At 48.0% G+C, this 17,450-nt stretch overlaps 1 protein-coding gene across 1 annotated transcript in view; it reads left to right on the plus strand.

The window, feature by feature from the left end:
* Positions 1-17,450, plus strand: part of PASD1 (PAS domain containing repressor 1) — a 63,545-nt gene that overhangs the window by 25,207 nt on the left and 20,888 nt on the right. Inside the window, exons 10-18 of the mRNA XM_065411187.1 lie at positions 2,547-2,694; positions 4,930-5,011; positions 8,140-8,263; positions 9,308-9,417; positions 10,367-10,453; positions 11,992-12,150; positions 14,734-14,946; positions 15,827-16,029; positions 17,085-17,177. Of these exons, the coding sequence (XP_065267259.1) occupies positions 2,547-2,694; positions 4,930-5,011; positions 8,140-8,263; positions 9,308-9,417; positions 10,367-10,453; positions 11,992-12,150; positions 14,734-14,946; positions 15,827-16,029; positions 17,085-17,177 (1,219 nt within the window). The remainder of the gene's footprint in view (positions 1-2,546; positions 2,695-4,929; positions 5,012-8,139; positions 8,264-9,307; positions 9,418-10,366; positions 10,454-11,991; positions 12,151-14,733; positions 14,947-15,826; positions 16,030-17,084; positions 17,178-17,450) is intronic.

Here is a 17,450-nt window from a genome sequence, read left to right on the forward strand (position 1 = left end):
TTTCATTTCATCTGAACCTGAAGCCTATAGGCACCTGAACCCCTATAAACCAGCTCTGTTCTCTACCTGGGTTGTGCAGGTGGTGGGAGCATGCTCAGCTACCCCATTGGAGACAGCCAGCCATGACGTGAATGCACACTGGAGAACTTTAGATGAAAACTCAGGTTTTAAGTTCCTTCTTAAGCACTCAATTGCCCGTCTCAGCTGCTTCTGCTCTCATCAAGACGGAGCATTATATGCAACACTTGTAGCTTCCATGGGGCTTATCCATGCGTGACAGCCATGAGCCTCACATTGTAGTGTCCAAAAGGGTGCATTTTTGACTTCTCTAGCATTAAAGGCTGCATACATAGGCGCCGGCTTCCTCCGGGCCCAGGGGGTGCTCAACCCCCTGCTCCACCCCGACCCTTTCCCCCACCTGACCCCTTCCCCCAAGCCTCCACCCCCGTCCTGCCCCCGCTCTGCCCCAGGCCCAGCTCCCACTCCACCTCTTTCCCGCCAAGTTCCATCCCTTTCCCTCAGCGTGTCCCATCCCCACTCCTTCCCCTCCCTCCCAGAGCCTCTGGCACTCTGTGAAACAGCTGATTGGGGCAAGCGGTAGGCGCTGGGAGGCAGGGGGAGGTGCTGATCAGTGGGGCAGCAGGTGGGCAGGAGGCACTGGGGAGTGAGGGAAGCTGGTTGCCAGTGAGTGCTAAGCACCCTTTCATTTTTTTCTGTGGTGCTCCAGCGCCCATGGAGTCGGCACCTGTGGTTGTGTATGTAATATAGTATATGTGGGTGGGTGGGTGACACCTTCCAGTACTATAGACCCAAGACTGTAGATGCAATTATAGAATTTGGAATCAAGTCAGTTTCAAAGGGTGAGTTAAAAGTAGTTTCAGGTACTGCATGTGCTTCTCGGCCTTATCTTGTGCTTTTACATCCCGTTTTTTTCTTCCCTCTTGCCATGCAAAAGACCCAAACCAACGACAGGGGACTGAGTGCTTGGCTGAGTACACAGAGGAAACAGTGAAAATGACTACACACAAATTGTGTCAAACGCATGAAGGAAACTAACTGAAATAATAGAGAAAATTGTTTTGGTCCAGCTATATATTATCAGCTATAATAATCTTTGGTGCTATCTGGAACAGTAGTAGGTAGAAAAATCTCATTCAGACAGAAGTGTGATTTTAAATTGACAATGTCCTTTTATTACCATGTGCTTGCAGTCAAGGGCTTTTTACCAGCCATAAGGGCGAGTGGTGGGCAGGGAGGGGGCAGAGAGGAGCGAGTGGGGGTCAGGGTCTTGGTGGGGAGAGGCAGTGCAGGAGCGGGGCCTCAGGGGAAGAGGCAGTGCAGGGGCGGGAACTCACAGGGAAGGGGTGGCGTGAGGGCGGGGCCTTGTGGGGAACGAGTGGTGGGAGGTCAGGGGAGAAGGGGTGGGAGGTCAGGGGAGAAGGGGTGGGGCCTCAGGGAGAACGGGTGGTGCGGGGGCAGGGCCTCGGGGGTGGTGCAGGGGGCAGGGCCGCAGTTCAGCCTATTTAGATACCTAACTCTACTGGATCTGTGGGTGGAATCTGGTACTCAGGCATCTAATCTACCTACTTAGTTACTTATATTCCCCATCCCGATATTTTCTGAGCACCTCACAAGCACTAAGAAAGTTATCTGCTCAACTAGGTAGTTGAGCAGATAAGTGTTGTTATCCCCATTTGGCACGTGGGCAATCTGAGGAACAGACGATTAAATGACTTGACCACGGTACTCAGGAAATCTGCGGCAGAGCTAGGAAGTGACTCCAGCGCCCTTGGCTCCCAATTCAGTGCATTAACCACAAGACCATCCATTCTTCTCTGTGGGCCTCATCTAAAGCCCTTCAAAGTCAATGAGACTTCTTTCCATTGAGCTCAGTGGGGTTTGGATCAGCTCCTGAAAGAGTTCAGTTGTGGACACAGTGAATTGCTGGTGCAAAATTGTGCCTGTAGTTTGGAAAGCCCTTTTAAAAGCCTGGTCATTAATATTACATTGTATTACATTTTTTTAAACAACCCTCGTTAAATGGTATTTTAAAAGGGAGATGTAAGTGGTTAACTTTAGACACAACTGGCTCTCAAAGGAAGACTTGGTCCCGCTCATATACAGTCTAATCTGTGGATATTTCAATTAAACAGACTTCCACTTTCAGATCAGGGTTCTTCTATTATCAGCTTCCTGACTTTGAACCAGCGATGTCTGAAATGCGTGCAGATAGACTGAGAAAGTGCCAATGTACCCTTCGGTCGATGTCATTGATATCTCCTGTTCGCTGGCAAAGAAGCAGAATCTCTGCCTGTGCCAGTTATGACCATTTATAAAAATGAACCCCAAATATCGGAGCACTTTCTTTTTAAATTAATAACCGCAAATCAGATTAAAACTCAGCACCTGGTTGAAAATGTAAGCGATGGTGAGGAAGGATTGATAGCAATGTTAGCGGTGTTAGACGGGACAGAGCTATTCTTCTAATCTCAATTACAATCAGAATGTAACGGTTATTAACCAAATTGTTTCTTTTTGTTTAATAGTGATGCAATTTGGAAAAGGAAAGTCCTGTTACTACAGATTCTTGACCAAAGGCCAGCAATGGATATGGTTGCAAACGCACTATTACATCACGTACCACCAGTGGAACTCCAAACCTGAGTTCATTGTTTGTACACACCTTGTAGTTAGGTAGGAATATGTGCTTAACCCTTTCTGTTAATCAGTGTGCTCATCCATTCCATTTTTCCATTCTTTTATGTGTTAGCCAAATATTTGCGGTGTGATTTGACTCACTATGATGATACATAGTTATATAAAATTATTATGGGTGAGAACTTGGAAATTGTTTTTAATGTTTTCATTACTCACTTTTTGGCAACTAAGTCAAAAAGCCTGGAAGTAACATTTGGCTGAGTATATGATGTTCCACTTTTGTCCTTAGCCATGACACAGATACATCAAAAACTTAAAGCTGCTCATAACCAGAATGCTGTATGGATGTCAATGTATTCATACACTTCTTTTTGAACACAGCTCTAGATAGTTGTGACTTGGAGATAGCTGTTTGTGTTACCTGTATCTGAACTGTAAAATTTAGCACATGACACCCCCTAGTGGTGGTTCTATTGTACCCGTAGCATTAAATAATGTGCTATGAATCTTGTACAGTCTTGTTCTAGTTTTGGAGGTTTGTGATACACAATTACTGGGTTGGAATCTGCTTCCATCTATGTCAGCGGTAAATTTCCATTGCCGGTTCGAACAAGACAGAGTGTATACTTAGAATGGATTTAGTGGAGGGTTTTAAAAAGAAAGTGACATACCAGTTTGGTCAGCTAATTTTAGTAAAATGTGAATTTATCCTTGTCTTCCCTGTTTGAGACTATCAAATATTTGGAGAAAAGCCCATTAGTAACCAGTCGTTCTGTTTAGATATTTTGAAACACAACCTTAAGAGCATCGAATCCTAATAAGTAGGCATATGTGGGTAGAATTATATATGCTAGTATAAACCACACACTGAGAGCTGTTTTAATTTGAATGCATTCATGATGGTACTTACATATCTTGAGGCTTGTTGATTCTGCCTTGTTTTGGGGAATTTTTAGATCTTTCTGTCACCTAAGGTTCCGACCTTATGGAGTGTGAGCATATATTTCTGTCTCTGCCTCTGGTACATGCACATCCTAAATTAAGTCCTAGACACCCATCAAATAATTCAGGTTGAACATACATTTTACTTAGTAAAATAGAAAAATTAATAGAACCTTGGATTTGAAAGATGAAATAAAGGAAATTTGCGGCTGAGGGGCCAGATTCTGAAGCGGTGTAAATGGGCAACTCCCAATTGACTTCTTAATGGATCTGTGCCCATTAACCCCACCTTAGGATCTGGTGCTTACCCCAACCTTAGTTCTAACACTGTACCCTTGACCATACGCTATATACGTACTGGAGAGTCTCTGAAATATCTCCTGGATTTTAAGAACTCTCATAGTTAAATCTCAGGTCAAATAAATCATTAATGTTTTATTATTTAAAAGGCAGTTAGTAAGAGTTGCAAGAGAGCTTAGACTCTGAGGCACATTCTCCAGGGATCTCAATGGGCTTTAAATTTGGCTCATCACTTCCCATCATTCCACATGCCCAGCTTCCACTGAAGTCAGTAGGTAGATTTGTATTCCCATCTGTGGTGATACGTGGTGCTGGCTGGCTGCGTGCTTTGAAAATGTGCCACCCCATGACTGAGAGGAAGGTTCCCACGCAAGTGTGACACTGTTCAGTTACAAAAACAGGGGTCACAGCCATGCAGGCCTTCCTCAGGCGAAGCTCCCCGGAGCACAGCTTGAGTCCCATTGAGCTACTGTACCACTGTTATTAAGACACACAAGAAATTGGCTACAGGCTGGAAGCTGTGTGTACCTCCTACTGTCACTTACCTGCATCAGGACTGTTTCTCTGACAGGCTGAGGAGAATGGGGAGTTCCTCTGTGAAGGTAATTGTAGTAAGGATGAAGATGCTCTTTTTCCCCGCTGTTCACAAAGGAACATATTTACAGAGCTTTGCTCTGAGTATCGTTTTGCTTGAAGACATTTAAGGCTGGAATCTATAAATCAGCGTCTCAGTTGGTGCCCCAGATTACATGTGCAGCTTCTTGCATCTGCTCTGCAGTTTTGCATGTGCAAATAGTACATGTACACCTGTAAATCGCAAGTAGACTGTAGAATACTGTCTCTTTTGCCCATGAACAAGTGTGTGTGTACAAAGCTGCAGGTACAAAATAAGAGGTCCTCAGAGAACTGTATATCAGCTTAGCGATCATTAAGGAAGCAGCCATTGTTTTTATTTCACAGCCTACTTTTCACTTCCAATAGGGAATAAGAATTTTGTTGTAAATCTCTCTTTTTTTTTCTCCAATGTAGTTATGCAGAGGTTCGAGCTGAAAGAAGGAGAGATCTTGGCCTTGAGGAGTCATCAATCGAACTGGCCTCTTCTTCTTTGAAGGTAGTGCATGCTGAAGGGAACGAATAAAAGGAACTCATTAATGTTAGAAAAACATATGGACTACACCTCCCCTGTTTCCCTTTACTCACTTCAGCCTCCAAACCGGCTAGTTCTTTATCTTTCAAACCCGCTAGGAGGATTTTAACACTGCATTGCACTACAATAGCTCGTTTATAACAATGCAAACTCAATGATTGCATCGTTATTATACCGCTAGGTCAGATCTCCCGCTCTCTCTGAGACCTTTACCCAAATTATATCTTAAGCCACCTCAGTTCAGTAGAAGAAAAGAAGCTATTTTACAAGAGAGCAGAATGAAGTTTGTTAGATAGTAAATGATGTACTAACGCTCAGTACCACCGACATACGAGACACTGACTACAGATCAGTACCACAGTGTTTGCCGCTTTTATGCTGACTCACCATGGATAATCAGACAAAGATAGGAAGTGAAGGGAAAAGAATGATTTATTGGTTTTTTTCCCCCCCAGGTCTCAGCCATGTTTGCAAGGTTGGGCTGGATACAGAGGGAGGGCAGAGCTGTGATCATAGCAATAATTTCCAATGTTTGGATCAATCGGGCATTGTCACTCATGCTCAGTTAACAGGGTCATTTCAGTTTCGTTTAAGTATAGCCACCGAATAGCTTCAAAACAAGACATTGCAAAGTAATCGCAGGTGGCTCGTTGGGTAATCGTTTGGGGTTATCAATCCGCTGGCTTTATAGCTCTTCAGACATTACTTTAGAAAAGCCATTTCCAGGGAGGTGTAGGGGGGCTGGTTATATAATAATAACTCTTTAATACACTGTGGTCTTTACATGGCAGACTGCTTGGGCACAGTGGATCTGATTGCTGAGTATGTGTGTGTCTGTGATTTAGATTTGTTTCAGTCCATGGTGTATTTTGGATAGTTTACTGTCTTAAAGAGCTTCTGTTGCATTCAAGCAAACACTCATTCTAGCAAACAGCTCTCACTGGCCTGCCGGGGCACTGCTTTCCTGCATTATCTTTCCCATCCCTGTTGATTGCCAGGACATTATTACCCAGACCTTGAACTGAACCTGGCCGGCCTCGAGCGGCAGGAGGGATGAAAAAAGGACCAGCAGCTCTGTCTCTCCCATTGGAGGGAGAGAATGAGGAGGAGGGGTGAGAGGTTAGCATGATTAGCTACCTGGATGAGGGTGGAAGGCTGGCAAACAGTGTGGGGAACGTGACTGGCTTGGCCATCCTGTTGCATGAGAGAAGGGCAGTTTTGCCCCCAGTGTACATAAACAGTCTGCTGGGTGGCCTGTTAGTACCCTGTTGGTGTAAGACCTCGGGCTCCTGTCGTGATTGTGTAGAGGGCGGGGATTAGGCCAGTCCCCTCTCCAAATATTTTGCCAGACCCCTTACTCACTAGAGTAGCTCCATTGGAGTCAGTGTGACTACTCACGTGGGTAAGGAGAGCAGGGATCTCAGCTTAAACAGACACTCGCCATCTGGCATTGGTTATACAAGCTAATCAAGCTGTGGCCGATATCCCCTCAAATTGGTCTGTGTCTCCTCCCAGCCCCCTCCCACCACGTCTGCAACAAATGAAATCTTTCCCTTTTCCAGCCAGCCTGTTACTCCTGCCACAGTCACTCGCTCATTCTCCAGTCACCGCCCAGCATGTCATAGCCAATGAGCTGGGACATCCCTGGAGAAATTGGGCAGAAGGCAGCTAATTATAAAAGCGCGCTTCTATTTATACACCAATCTATTGGCAATCAGCAGCGATGGGAGCAAGAGGGCAGCGCACTGTCATGCAGTAGGGGAGTGTGTCGTAAAGAGGGTTGGAGGTGATGCCGTGTCCTTCTCATCCAGCCTCCTCTCCGTTCTGAGTCTCACAGGCATTGGCTTAGTGTATGAGGCACCAAGGAGTATTATTATTAGTCACTATCTATAGTACAGTAATGTCCAGAGGCCCCATTGTGCCAGGCACTATAGATACAGCTGGGAAGAGACAGTCCCTGCCTGTAAGCACTTACAGTTTCAATAGACCAGAGGGAGTGCTGTCTCTGGTTGACGACTGAGGTGGTGGGCAACACTGAGGTTACCCAGACGGTGTGCGATGGAGGTGGGCGTTGAATCTGGATCTCCTGAGTTCCCGGCCGGTATCTTAGCCACAAAGCCATCCTGCACCTGCCCTCACACACACAGTATTAGGCAGATCTCCAGCCAGGGGGGCTGGGGAGGAATTTCCCTCTGTGATGCGATGGCTTTGCCACGCTGGAGGCTGAGCTGAGGGTGGGAGAATGTCGCCTTCCTGTGATGCATCTTGCAAGGGTCGGAAGGGTGTACACTGAAGCTAGGCTGCAGCATGAAGATGTGGTGTCATAACTGTGGTGTCCATTGGGCTGTCGCCTCCAGGAGCTTGGGATGGGTCCGTGTGATAGGAACCTGCATCATCCCAAAATCTGAGACAGGTGGGGGGTCCTGGGACAGCAGAGGCAGGAAACCGTGAGTGCACATGCAGATGTTCTGCAGTAGGCGCGCCCACCGAGGAGCCCAGCTCTTACTAGGGAAGGCATCTAGGTGAGCGCCTGAGGGTCACCTCTCCAAATGAGCACATTGTTGTGCTCACTGTCTTCCAGGGCTAGTGCTTAGGGCCACCAAGAGCATGTCTGCACTGCAGTCCAAGGCAGGATTGCAGCACAGTAGGCGGACCTGCATGACCACCGCTAAAAATAACAATATAGATGCAGCAACACGGGCTTCAGTGCTGGCTGTACCAGCATGCCGGGGACCCTGGGTGTGCACGCTCCTTGCTGGCCCATGCTGAAGACCGGGACACCACATCTGAGCTGCGATTTTTCAGCTGTGCTAGAACAGGTAAAACTAGCACCGGTACGTCTACCCCAGCCGCAGTCCTCCCTCAGGCTGCAGTGCAGACCTACCCTAAGGAGCCATCCATAGGTCTCTTTTGGGCAAGCTGCTGGTTGTTTCCAATCACCCAAATTAATACTGTAGCGGCAGCTGTGGCCCTTTAAGAACCAAATGCCGTTTTTGTCTGAGAAAGAGCCACGATCAAGATTCAAGGGGGTTCAAGCTGATGTTGCTTTTGTGCTGCTAAGGATGTTGCTGTCTGTGTTTTATTCACTGCAGAGTCACAATAGTTACCTAGACATCAGGCAATGTGGAAACAACCAAGAAACCAGCAGGGACAGAGTGTCTGTATCCTCGCCTAGCTCCCGGCGATCTTCACACACCGCACTCTCCGACTCAGCATGTACGTATCCTAGCCAGCATCGACAGAGCCCAGCAAAGGCGAGGTGCCGTACTAACGTATTGGCCCCTTCAAAAATCCCTACACCTCAAATCTCGGTTGGAAGTTTTAAACTGTATCGAGACACCTAAAAAACCGTGTGAGGGGACAGTCTGCTGGTTGGCTAGTTTATATCTATCACAGCCGTCTGAACCCAGAGTAGCCCCCTTTGACATCTTTGGGGCTCCCCGGGCACCAGGATGGGACCACGCCTGGCCTCTGAATGCACCGGCCTTTCCCAGCAAATGTACCACAGCGAAGCTGCCAGGGTTAGTGAAGGTCGCCACCAAGGCTGTGTCTTCACTGACAAAGAAACGGTGTGTTTTTACCATACGACAACTACCGCGCATTAGTCACCCGGCTGTGGAAGCAGAACGCAGACAAGGCATCTGCAGTTTTACCGCACAGTAAACTAGGTGAGGCCAACCCTGGGCGGGAGTTTAGCACGGGCCTTGCCTCGCTCCCTCACGGAGGTTCAGAGCCTCGGCCCCGTTGAGATTTTACAGCGGGTTCGCTAACACGCTTTGGTCATCTCGCTATAAAACCACCTTTTTTAAGCTGTGACGACAAAGCCCAAGAGCCCAGTGCTTGTGAGAGGGGTTAATCGAGGGAGGAGGCAGAGAGTTTTGGCCTTCTTGGTGGTCCTCCTTTCCCCAGCGAAGACGCCTAGATACTGCAGCGGCAGGTGCGTTGGAAATATACGTCGTCCATGCAGCCAGGCAGGTGGGGTTTGGGCAGTGATTGGGAATGGGGCGAGAGCCAGTGAGTGCAGAGATAGGGGAAGGTTGTGTGAGGAGAAGGCGTGACTGGGTCAGAGAAGGCGATGACTATTAAATGAGCAGAGGGGGTGTTAGAGCAGATATTTTTGTGAGGTCCAGCAGCGCCTTGGGGCGCTGGGTAGCAGCTGGGCCTGCCACGCCTCCACTCCTTCTGGTTCCGTTAGAATAGGAGAGCACGTCTGATGGCCTCATGCCGTTACTTCATCTAAAAGGAACTTCTCTTTTGCAGCCACATCATCCATGCGGCACACAGAGGCCAGCACTCCCACCAGGCAATCAGTGCCGATGGGTCAGCAGGAGAAGGCGTCTCTGAGGCTGGCCTCGAGCGGGAGCGCACAGGTAGATAACCCTGCGAGCGATGGCCTTTCCAGCGTGCGCTTAGCACTGCAAGGGGGAGACAGTGATTTCGGCGGTGGTGGGTTTTGTGGGGGGGCAGGTGTTGGTGGCCTGTGATACACAGGAGGTCCAACTAGCTGGTCTGGTGCTTCCTTCTGGCCTTATGAATAAGAAGCTTCTCCCTGGTAAGGTGGGCTACCGCACAGCCCTCACACAGGGCTTGAGATGACCCACAGCAGAGCAGCAACACGGCGTTGTGGAGCACGGCAGAGCAGTCTGCACTACACCTCCACATAGGCAACAGCATCCATGCTTGTGTCGCTCAGGTAGCTACAGTACCTCAGGCCAGTGTGGTGGGGGAAACGTGCCTGCTATCCCAGGCCATAGACTGGCTGAGTACCCGGAGGAGGGGGCAGTGCAGGCCTCGTAGTGCCTGGGGTTGACTTTTGCTTGCCCGGACCCAGGCGAAGCCCAGTTTTCTCAGGGTTTGTGTGGGTGAAGAGAGTTTCACCTGGAAAGGGAGTTTTCAAATAAAGATTTGCAATTAGCGGCGGTAAGTGGAAGAGGCCAGATTCATCCTTCCAGCTGTGCTGCCTCCAGTAGAGTTACCAAGGGCTCGCTCTGTCCCCAAGGGAATGGCCGGCACCTGTTTCAATTGGTAAAACTGCCAGTCGGTCACTTATTCCAGCCCCACGTGGAGCCGTCTCTCCGACGGTAAATGTGTGGCACACTAAGGAAATAAAAGGTCTCGGAAATGCGAGGAATTCAGCAAGGTAGAATGGGCGTGTCCACAGGCCACGTGAGAATGTCTTCCCTTGTATCTGGCCAGCGCTGATGCTTGGAGAGCGGGAGCCCCTTGGGGTAACACATTTGCTTCTGGCACTCGGTAACTCTCTTGGCCCTCACGTCAGGTGCGCTGTGGTCTAAACCAAACCATTGTTCTCTTCCCCAGGCAATAGTAACTCCTCAGGCATCCGCTGAACATCTCACTCAGCACCATGTGGCCCAGCCAACAATTCCCTCGCAGCAAGCTGTGATGGTACGTGGTTTGGTTTTGTTACGATCACGTTAGCCCTTGCATGGCCAGCGGATTGTAACATTATTGTAGCATAAGGAGAGGTCTGAAATCATTGCCCAAGAGACTCAGCTAAGGCTTGAGTTAGCAGCGCTTTTCCTCATTGCTGGATGCACCAGGTTTGAGAGCTGGAGACCTTTGTTCTGGTTCCAGCAACAGCGTTCTCCCAGGTTATTTTAACTGGGTCTGTGCCGACGCCGTCGAGCGGCCCATCGGAGAAGCATACGCAGGCAGGCCCCGCCGATGATGGTTCCTGAGCACTCTGTGATATGAATGATACTAGCGTTAGCTTAGCAAGCTACTTGGGTCAGAAACAAGAATTTGACATGCTCCTAGTTCAGCTGTTTGCATCCCTTCTTTTTCTCTTGTTCACTCAGGACTAGATCCTGGCATTCCCCTGAGTAAGGGGCATTGTGTACTTGCACTGCGCCAGGAGCAGCCCAGGGACCAAATTGTGGCTCAGAAAGTCACAATCCGGGCCCTGTTTCCACCTTTGCTCTAGACCAGTGGTTCTCAAAGTTGGGCCGCCGCTTGTTCAGGGAAAGCTCCTGGTGGGCCGAGCTGGTTTGTGTACCTGCAGCGTCCGCAGGTTCGGCCGATCGCGGCTCCCATTGGCTGCAGTTTGCCGCTCCAGGCCAATGGGAGCTCCGGGAAGCGGCGCGGGCCGAGGACCATACTGGTCGCCCTTCCCGCAGCCCCCATTGGCCTAGAGCGGCGAACCGTGGCCAGTGGGAGCCGCGATTGGCTGAACCTGCGGACGCGGCAGGTAAACAAACCGGCCCGGCCCGCCAGGGGCTTTCCCTGAACAAGCGGCGGCCCTAGTTTGAGAACCACTGCTCTAGAGGGAGGAACGGCTCATCAGCTCTTGACCCTGCACACAGGCTGCTGATGTGGGTAGCTGCACAGGGGCGTCAGGGGGCACCTCACAGCCCCTTACTCCTTCCACGTGTATAAGGTGATTCATGACTGAGCTCTTACTTTGGGCTCAGGTTTTCCACTGACTTTTCCGGGAGCTGCATCGGGCCTGTAGCCCATTCAGAATCATTTTTAGAGTCAAGTGCCTTCCATTGTAAGGCTCATCGCAAGCTCCTGCCATTTATCCATTCTCTTTTGCAAGGAAGAAATGGAGCAAAGTAATGATAACCAATAAAACGTCACTAGGGCTGCAACGTTTGATAGGAAGAGTAGACAGCTTCCTAATTCACCTGACCTTTCCAGTACAATTATAGAAAGATAACCAAAATCTGATTCACCACTGGGTGACTCCATATCTATGCTCGGTGGTGGTACACCGGCGTGAGATTCTAGTAACGCAGTGGTGCATCGACTTGCAAGTGTCCAATGTGTAATTTTTCAATATAGTCATCTTTTCCAGGGGGGCAGCTCCCCATATTTTGAGACGCCGTCTGTCCTGCAGGAGAGCATTCGCTTTTCTGCAGTCAGCAGCAATATTAGTTCATCCAGCTAGGTGCTAACTGTGAGGTGTTTTCTGTTCTCCGCAGCCAGTGTACCACTTCCCAGCCCAGTTAGGGATGATGCATCAACTAAAGGAACAGCTGGAGGAGAGGACGCGCATACTGCAAGCTGACATCAAGACACAGCAAGAAGAGCTCCATGTTATCAAAGAGCAGCTCCAACTAGTGCAAGATTCCAATCTGCAGGTCTGTGAATCTGTTCCAGTGTCCCCCGCTCTCCATGTCTGATTCCCTGGGCCCAAAGTATCATTTGATTTTATCTTAACCGTCAGGAGGGTCCAGACGGATAGGAAAAGAGCCCAGTGGGCAGGGGTGAAAGTAAGGCCAGTGACTTACCGGTACGCCGGGGCCAGCTCTGGCCCCCGGAAGGCCCCCGGAAGGGGCGGGGCCTAGAGCAGAAGGGGCGTGGCTGTGGGAGTCAGAGCCAGCCCCAGCCCACCCTGTAAGGTAAGTGCCCCGCCCCCACCGGGGTAGCAGCAGCAGCCTGGGGCTCCGAGGGCTATTTAAAGGACCCGGGGCTCCCCTGCTTCTACCGCCCCGGCCCTTTAAATAGCCCCCAGAGCCCTGGGGTAGCGGCGGTGGGTCTCCGGCAGCTATTTAAAGGGCCCAGGGCAGTAGAAGCAGCTGAAGCCCCGGACTTTTTAAATAGCCCCTAGAGCCCCGCAGCCCTACCCCAGGGCTCCAGCAGTGGGGCTCTGGTGGCAATTTAAAGGGCCTGGGGCTCCAGCCCCTGCTGGGAGCCCCAGGCCCTTTAAATTGCCCCCTGGGGAAGCCGGGCCACCCCGGTACGGCAAACCGGCTCTTGCCGGTACACTGTACCGGGGCGTACCGGCTTACTTTCACCTCTGCCAGTGGGGCATTTTCTCTCCTGCCACAAGGAAAAAAATGAGAAATGAACAGCGTCGGCAATGTATTCCTAAGCCCTTGAACTGTTGAACTGTGATCATTCCTGAAAGCAAGGGCGGTTCAGTGTTTGTAGCAGCAGGGCTGGAGGTTCTTGCTTCCCTGTTGTTTAAATATCAAATTGGTAATTGTGCCCAATCAAAAAATTCCCAAAGTTTATGTCTAATAAAAAGTCACCTACTCAGAAGAGCTTGGAGTTGGAATGATCGGGTAAGACTGCAGAAGCTCAGTAGCAGATTTCCAGCTAAAAGTGACAGGGTTAATAGGATTGGGGTGGTCATGGATTCCACCTAACTACGTGGGCACAAGCGAACATTTGATTTTCTGTTATTCACAGTTCACTATCTTATTGTATTTTATGATTCTGCTGCAGCTGCTTTATGTATGTTGACTGACACAGTGTATGAGTTGGAGACACTGTGGCCCAGCTAACACAGTACAATCGAGTCCTGAGCATTCTGAAAACACTCTCTCACTGGGTGTGATTGTTCTATACCCTAATGTGAAATATACAGGGCCAGTTTGCCAGGAATTGGCATATAGCATTGCAGAGGGGAAGGAGTAGAGAGAAAGAAGGAAGGGAGAAGATTAAAGCAACAACCCACACAGCCCAACATGCCCGGGGAACAAGTGAGACTGTTGGAACGTTGTTGTTCAATGCTCCCTTCAACTGTTGTATGTCACTTAAGTACCACAGATAGATAGTGCATTTATGGCTAAAGATTAAGCACCATCTAGTGGCTATTCCAATAATTACTGTAGTTGGTACCAGTAGGTTCTAGCCATTATAAAGACCTCAGGCAGGTTTCCTCCAAAATAAATCAATTCATATGCTGTTAAAGGTCAGCAAGTGACTAGCTTTATTCCAATTAGAAGCTTTCACAGAGGAAACTCCATCACTGAGCTCTTCAAGTCAGGGGTGGGGAACTTACAACCTTACTCCCAGAGTTACTTTTTATTAATTCGTTATTTAATCGGAATGTCTGTCTCTTAAAGTGTCTGGAATAAAATTACCTTGTAGCTCCCCCTAGTGGCTCATTACAGTATGAAGCGCTACAGTAGACGGTGATGCTATTATGGAAGATAACATATGCTTTGCTGTTTGAGAAAATACCGTATTTGTGTTCCATATTGGCCACTGCATAAAATAGCCACAAGTTGCAATAAAAGTATCCTTTGCACAGACTCATCCTGCAGTAACTTGAACAAAGCAATTCACAGCGTTGCACCATCCCCTGTATCCTTAGCTGCCATACAATTCCATAAAACAAGAGACTAGGTTTTAGCTTTGATACGAGCATTTCTGGGTGAAATGAAAGAATTCTGTATCATGCTATTCACTGGCTCTGAATGGTCACAGACTATTTGCAATGTTTATTTGGGAATGTTGCATGAGTAAAGAATACAGGCTCAGCAACTAGAGATGGTGGTTTAGATAAGTATCCGTGTTCCTTTAGTCCTTCTTCTCTGTTGAGGCTGACCCCCCTGTGGTGAGGTTTGTGATCTAGGCACGCACAGCCCAACATCTGGACTGCAGGTTCCAGTTGTTTTGCAAAAGCCATCAGATTCCAGTGACTTTCAGTTTTGATTTGATTAAGCTTCGTTAGAGCTAGTGAACTAGAGGTGAAACTGTCTGTATTTCAATACCACGTTGCTAAGCCATGGCAAAGGACCTGGTTTTATTGGATATAGGGAATCCAGCACAATTTATGTTAATGTATCGATTTAATAGATCTTGGGAACACTGTCTTTTGCACCAGCAATATTGTACGTTGCATGAGAGCTTACTGTAGCACAGTCAGGTAGATTCATTAAAAAATTAAATGCAGAAACTGCTGTACCAGCTCATGTATCTCTTTCTTACAGATGTTGATGCAACAACCTATGCCCTTAGTCTTTAACAACGTACAACAACAGAGCACAAGAAGGCCATCCCAACCACAGCAGCCTGGGGCAACCAGGCAGACCACAGCCAAGAAGTCTCAGCAGCAAGGCCTTATGGGATCCAAACACTATAGTGCCCCACACTTACCGTCACCACATCAATTCCTCAGGGAACCTTGTGTCACTTCCTCACAGGTTGCTAACTTCTTGGTTTTCTTCAATAGCAATTGAATGTTCTTTATAAATGGCTCTTGTAATTATTGCACGTCAGCTCGTTTAGGGACAGATCCATCCCTAGGGCAACTCCACCTGACTTGGCTGGAGTTGCACCAAGTTTGACGCTGATGCCCGGGCCCTGTGGCTCCCTCCACTTTACCCCCCCGCTAATGAGCACAATTCTCCTCGTGCCTCCTGAGTCTAGGTTTCATGCTGTAGTGGGTGGGACGTGCGTCACTTAATCAGCTTTAAGACGTTACTTTGTTTCACGTGATAAATGTAGATGATGTCACTTTGCTGTAGTATTTAGAGATTTAATGGCCTAACGGTGTTAGACGTAAGAGAACCAAAATCATTCCTGGTGGAATTCTGTTGAAGTTAGTGGAGTCACACCAGAGATCTTTTTGGTCCTATGATTCCAGTTCTGCTGTTAGTTAGACCAGAGTCTATCTGGAATAGCTCAGGTGTAATCAGTGGGAGTTACACTGCTATAACTCAGAGAAGAAGGCTTATTCGTAGAGGAAGTACAAGAATCCGTTAGTGAGGACTCCAGATTTTTCAGTCACCTTCTCCCACTATAAGCTCTTTCCTTCCATCATATCTGTGCTGCTTTCCCCCTTCTGTTATATTCTGATTTTGAAAAGACAACTTATTTTTATAGCAAAGTCTCCCAGCACCTGCACAATGGCCACTGAGGGATACCCACTGCAGAAATGCTATTTGCACTCGACAGATCTGCTGTATTCAGGGAGCAGAAAGTGCCATTGTCACATAGACTGCCTTCTAACTGCACGTTAAAGGTAGATGGTCTCTACCATGGAGTTGATGCATCTAATGGGGACAATTTTTTATGTCTCAGGTACAGCAGCAGCAGCAGCACTTAATGAGAGGCAGCCAGGCACAGCAAACCTGTCTGCCAGCGCAGACAAGCATTTCGATGCCCCTCTACAACAGCCCCATGGTGTTTTCCCAAACTCATCCCATCACTGTCTCTGCTCAGATGCCGACGGAAATGAGTGAAAGGCAACAACCGTCTGACTACAGCCAAGATAGGAGTCTAAGGTAGGAATGCAATCAGTGCTGGCTCTTGATGAGGTCTGAGTGGGAGGAACATATCATTGTGCACTAGACTGGGCAGCAGTGGTGTCTTGGCTTTCATTCTACACGTCAGGAGCTATGCTTTACTAAAGCTTTACTAATGCCTCCATGCATATGCCTCCCATATAACTTAACAGGTTTTTAAGCACGGGATGTACTATTTGCCTTGCTTCGGTCAGGGGGAGCTGAGCTTTTGGTTTCGGGGAAGAAAGAGGCAAAACTAGTGCTTCCCATAGTTTTCTCTTAGTTGCCCAGGAACGCCAGAATATCCGTTCTCCTGCCAGGATGGATGCCCTGGAAATAGCCCTTTTCAGTGCAGTCCTGCTAGCCGTCCATGTGCAGAACTCCCATGAAGTCTCAGCAGACATTGGTTATATAAAGGGCTCTCAGGATCAGGCCCTTTCAAAGGTGCTTGCAGGATCAGGCCCTTTATAAAAAAGTTGCCCGGAGGCCTTTCTGTCTAAAAGAGGTTTTAGATCATTAAACATGTTAAGGTCAAATTCCCATGTAATCCAGGGTGGAATTTGGCCCGAATATTGTTATCAATTGTTGTGTGCTATGCACTTTACAGACACAGCCCCATCACCACCCAACCCGGCTCTCTAAACTAACATGCAAACACTTTAACTTTTGGTATGTGTTGTGAGGCACCTGGAACTCTTCTGTGGGCAGATGCCGGCTAAATGTGTGTTCGTGTCCAAAGCAAATGAAAGAACCGGATCCTTAATTTGCACGAGGGTGGGACATTATAATGTTAACAAGATCAATTAAACATTTGTGATCTGAAAGGCTTAGACGTTTCAACTCAGAGCTGTGGTCTCTTTAGAGCAGATGATAAAATTGTGATCTTACATTATGTGCACATAAGCATTCAGGTCCATAATCTTGGATGGAATGAGTTAGAGAAGAGTTGAGAGCTTTCACGGGGGGTAGGGTACTAGAGATTGACTGTGAAGAATCTGAGCATAGGAAAAAACAAATACCTTTTCTGACTGTGCCATGTTTTCATTCTTGCGTAGAATGTTGTTAGATCAGCCGGTCCAAGCCTTGATGCCCAGTGCTAATGGCAGTAATCAGTCATCACAAAACAGTGCTGGCAGACAGCAAGCAAAGTAAGTCTGCCCTTTTACTACTGTACACTATCTCAGCAGTGAGCTTTCTCTTCAGCGGCTTTGTCCACGTGCAAGATCTTATTGGGGTTCTTTTCGGGGTCATGAAAATGATCAAAAACATTGGTTACCAAAAAAGAAAAAAAAATCAGTGGTAAAGAGATAAGTAACTAGAGCTGGTTGGAAAAAAAATGAAGTCGGGTTGTTTTTTTAAATGAAAAACATCCCTTCAATGAAATAGATAATTTTCCAAGTAAATTTCAGGTCTCATCCAGA

The sequence above is a fragment of the Emys orbicularis genome, chromosome 9 (assembly GCF_028017835.1).
Source record: "Emys orbicularis isolate rEmyOrb1 chromosome 9, rEmyOrb1.hap1, whole genome shotgun sequence".
Lineage (NCBI taxonomy): Eukaryota > Metazoa > Chordata > Testudines > Emydidae > Emys > Emys orbicularis.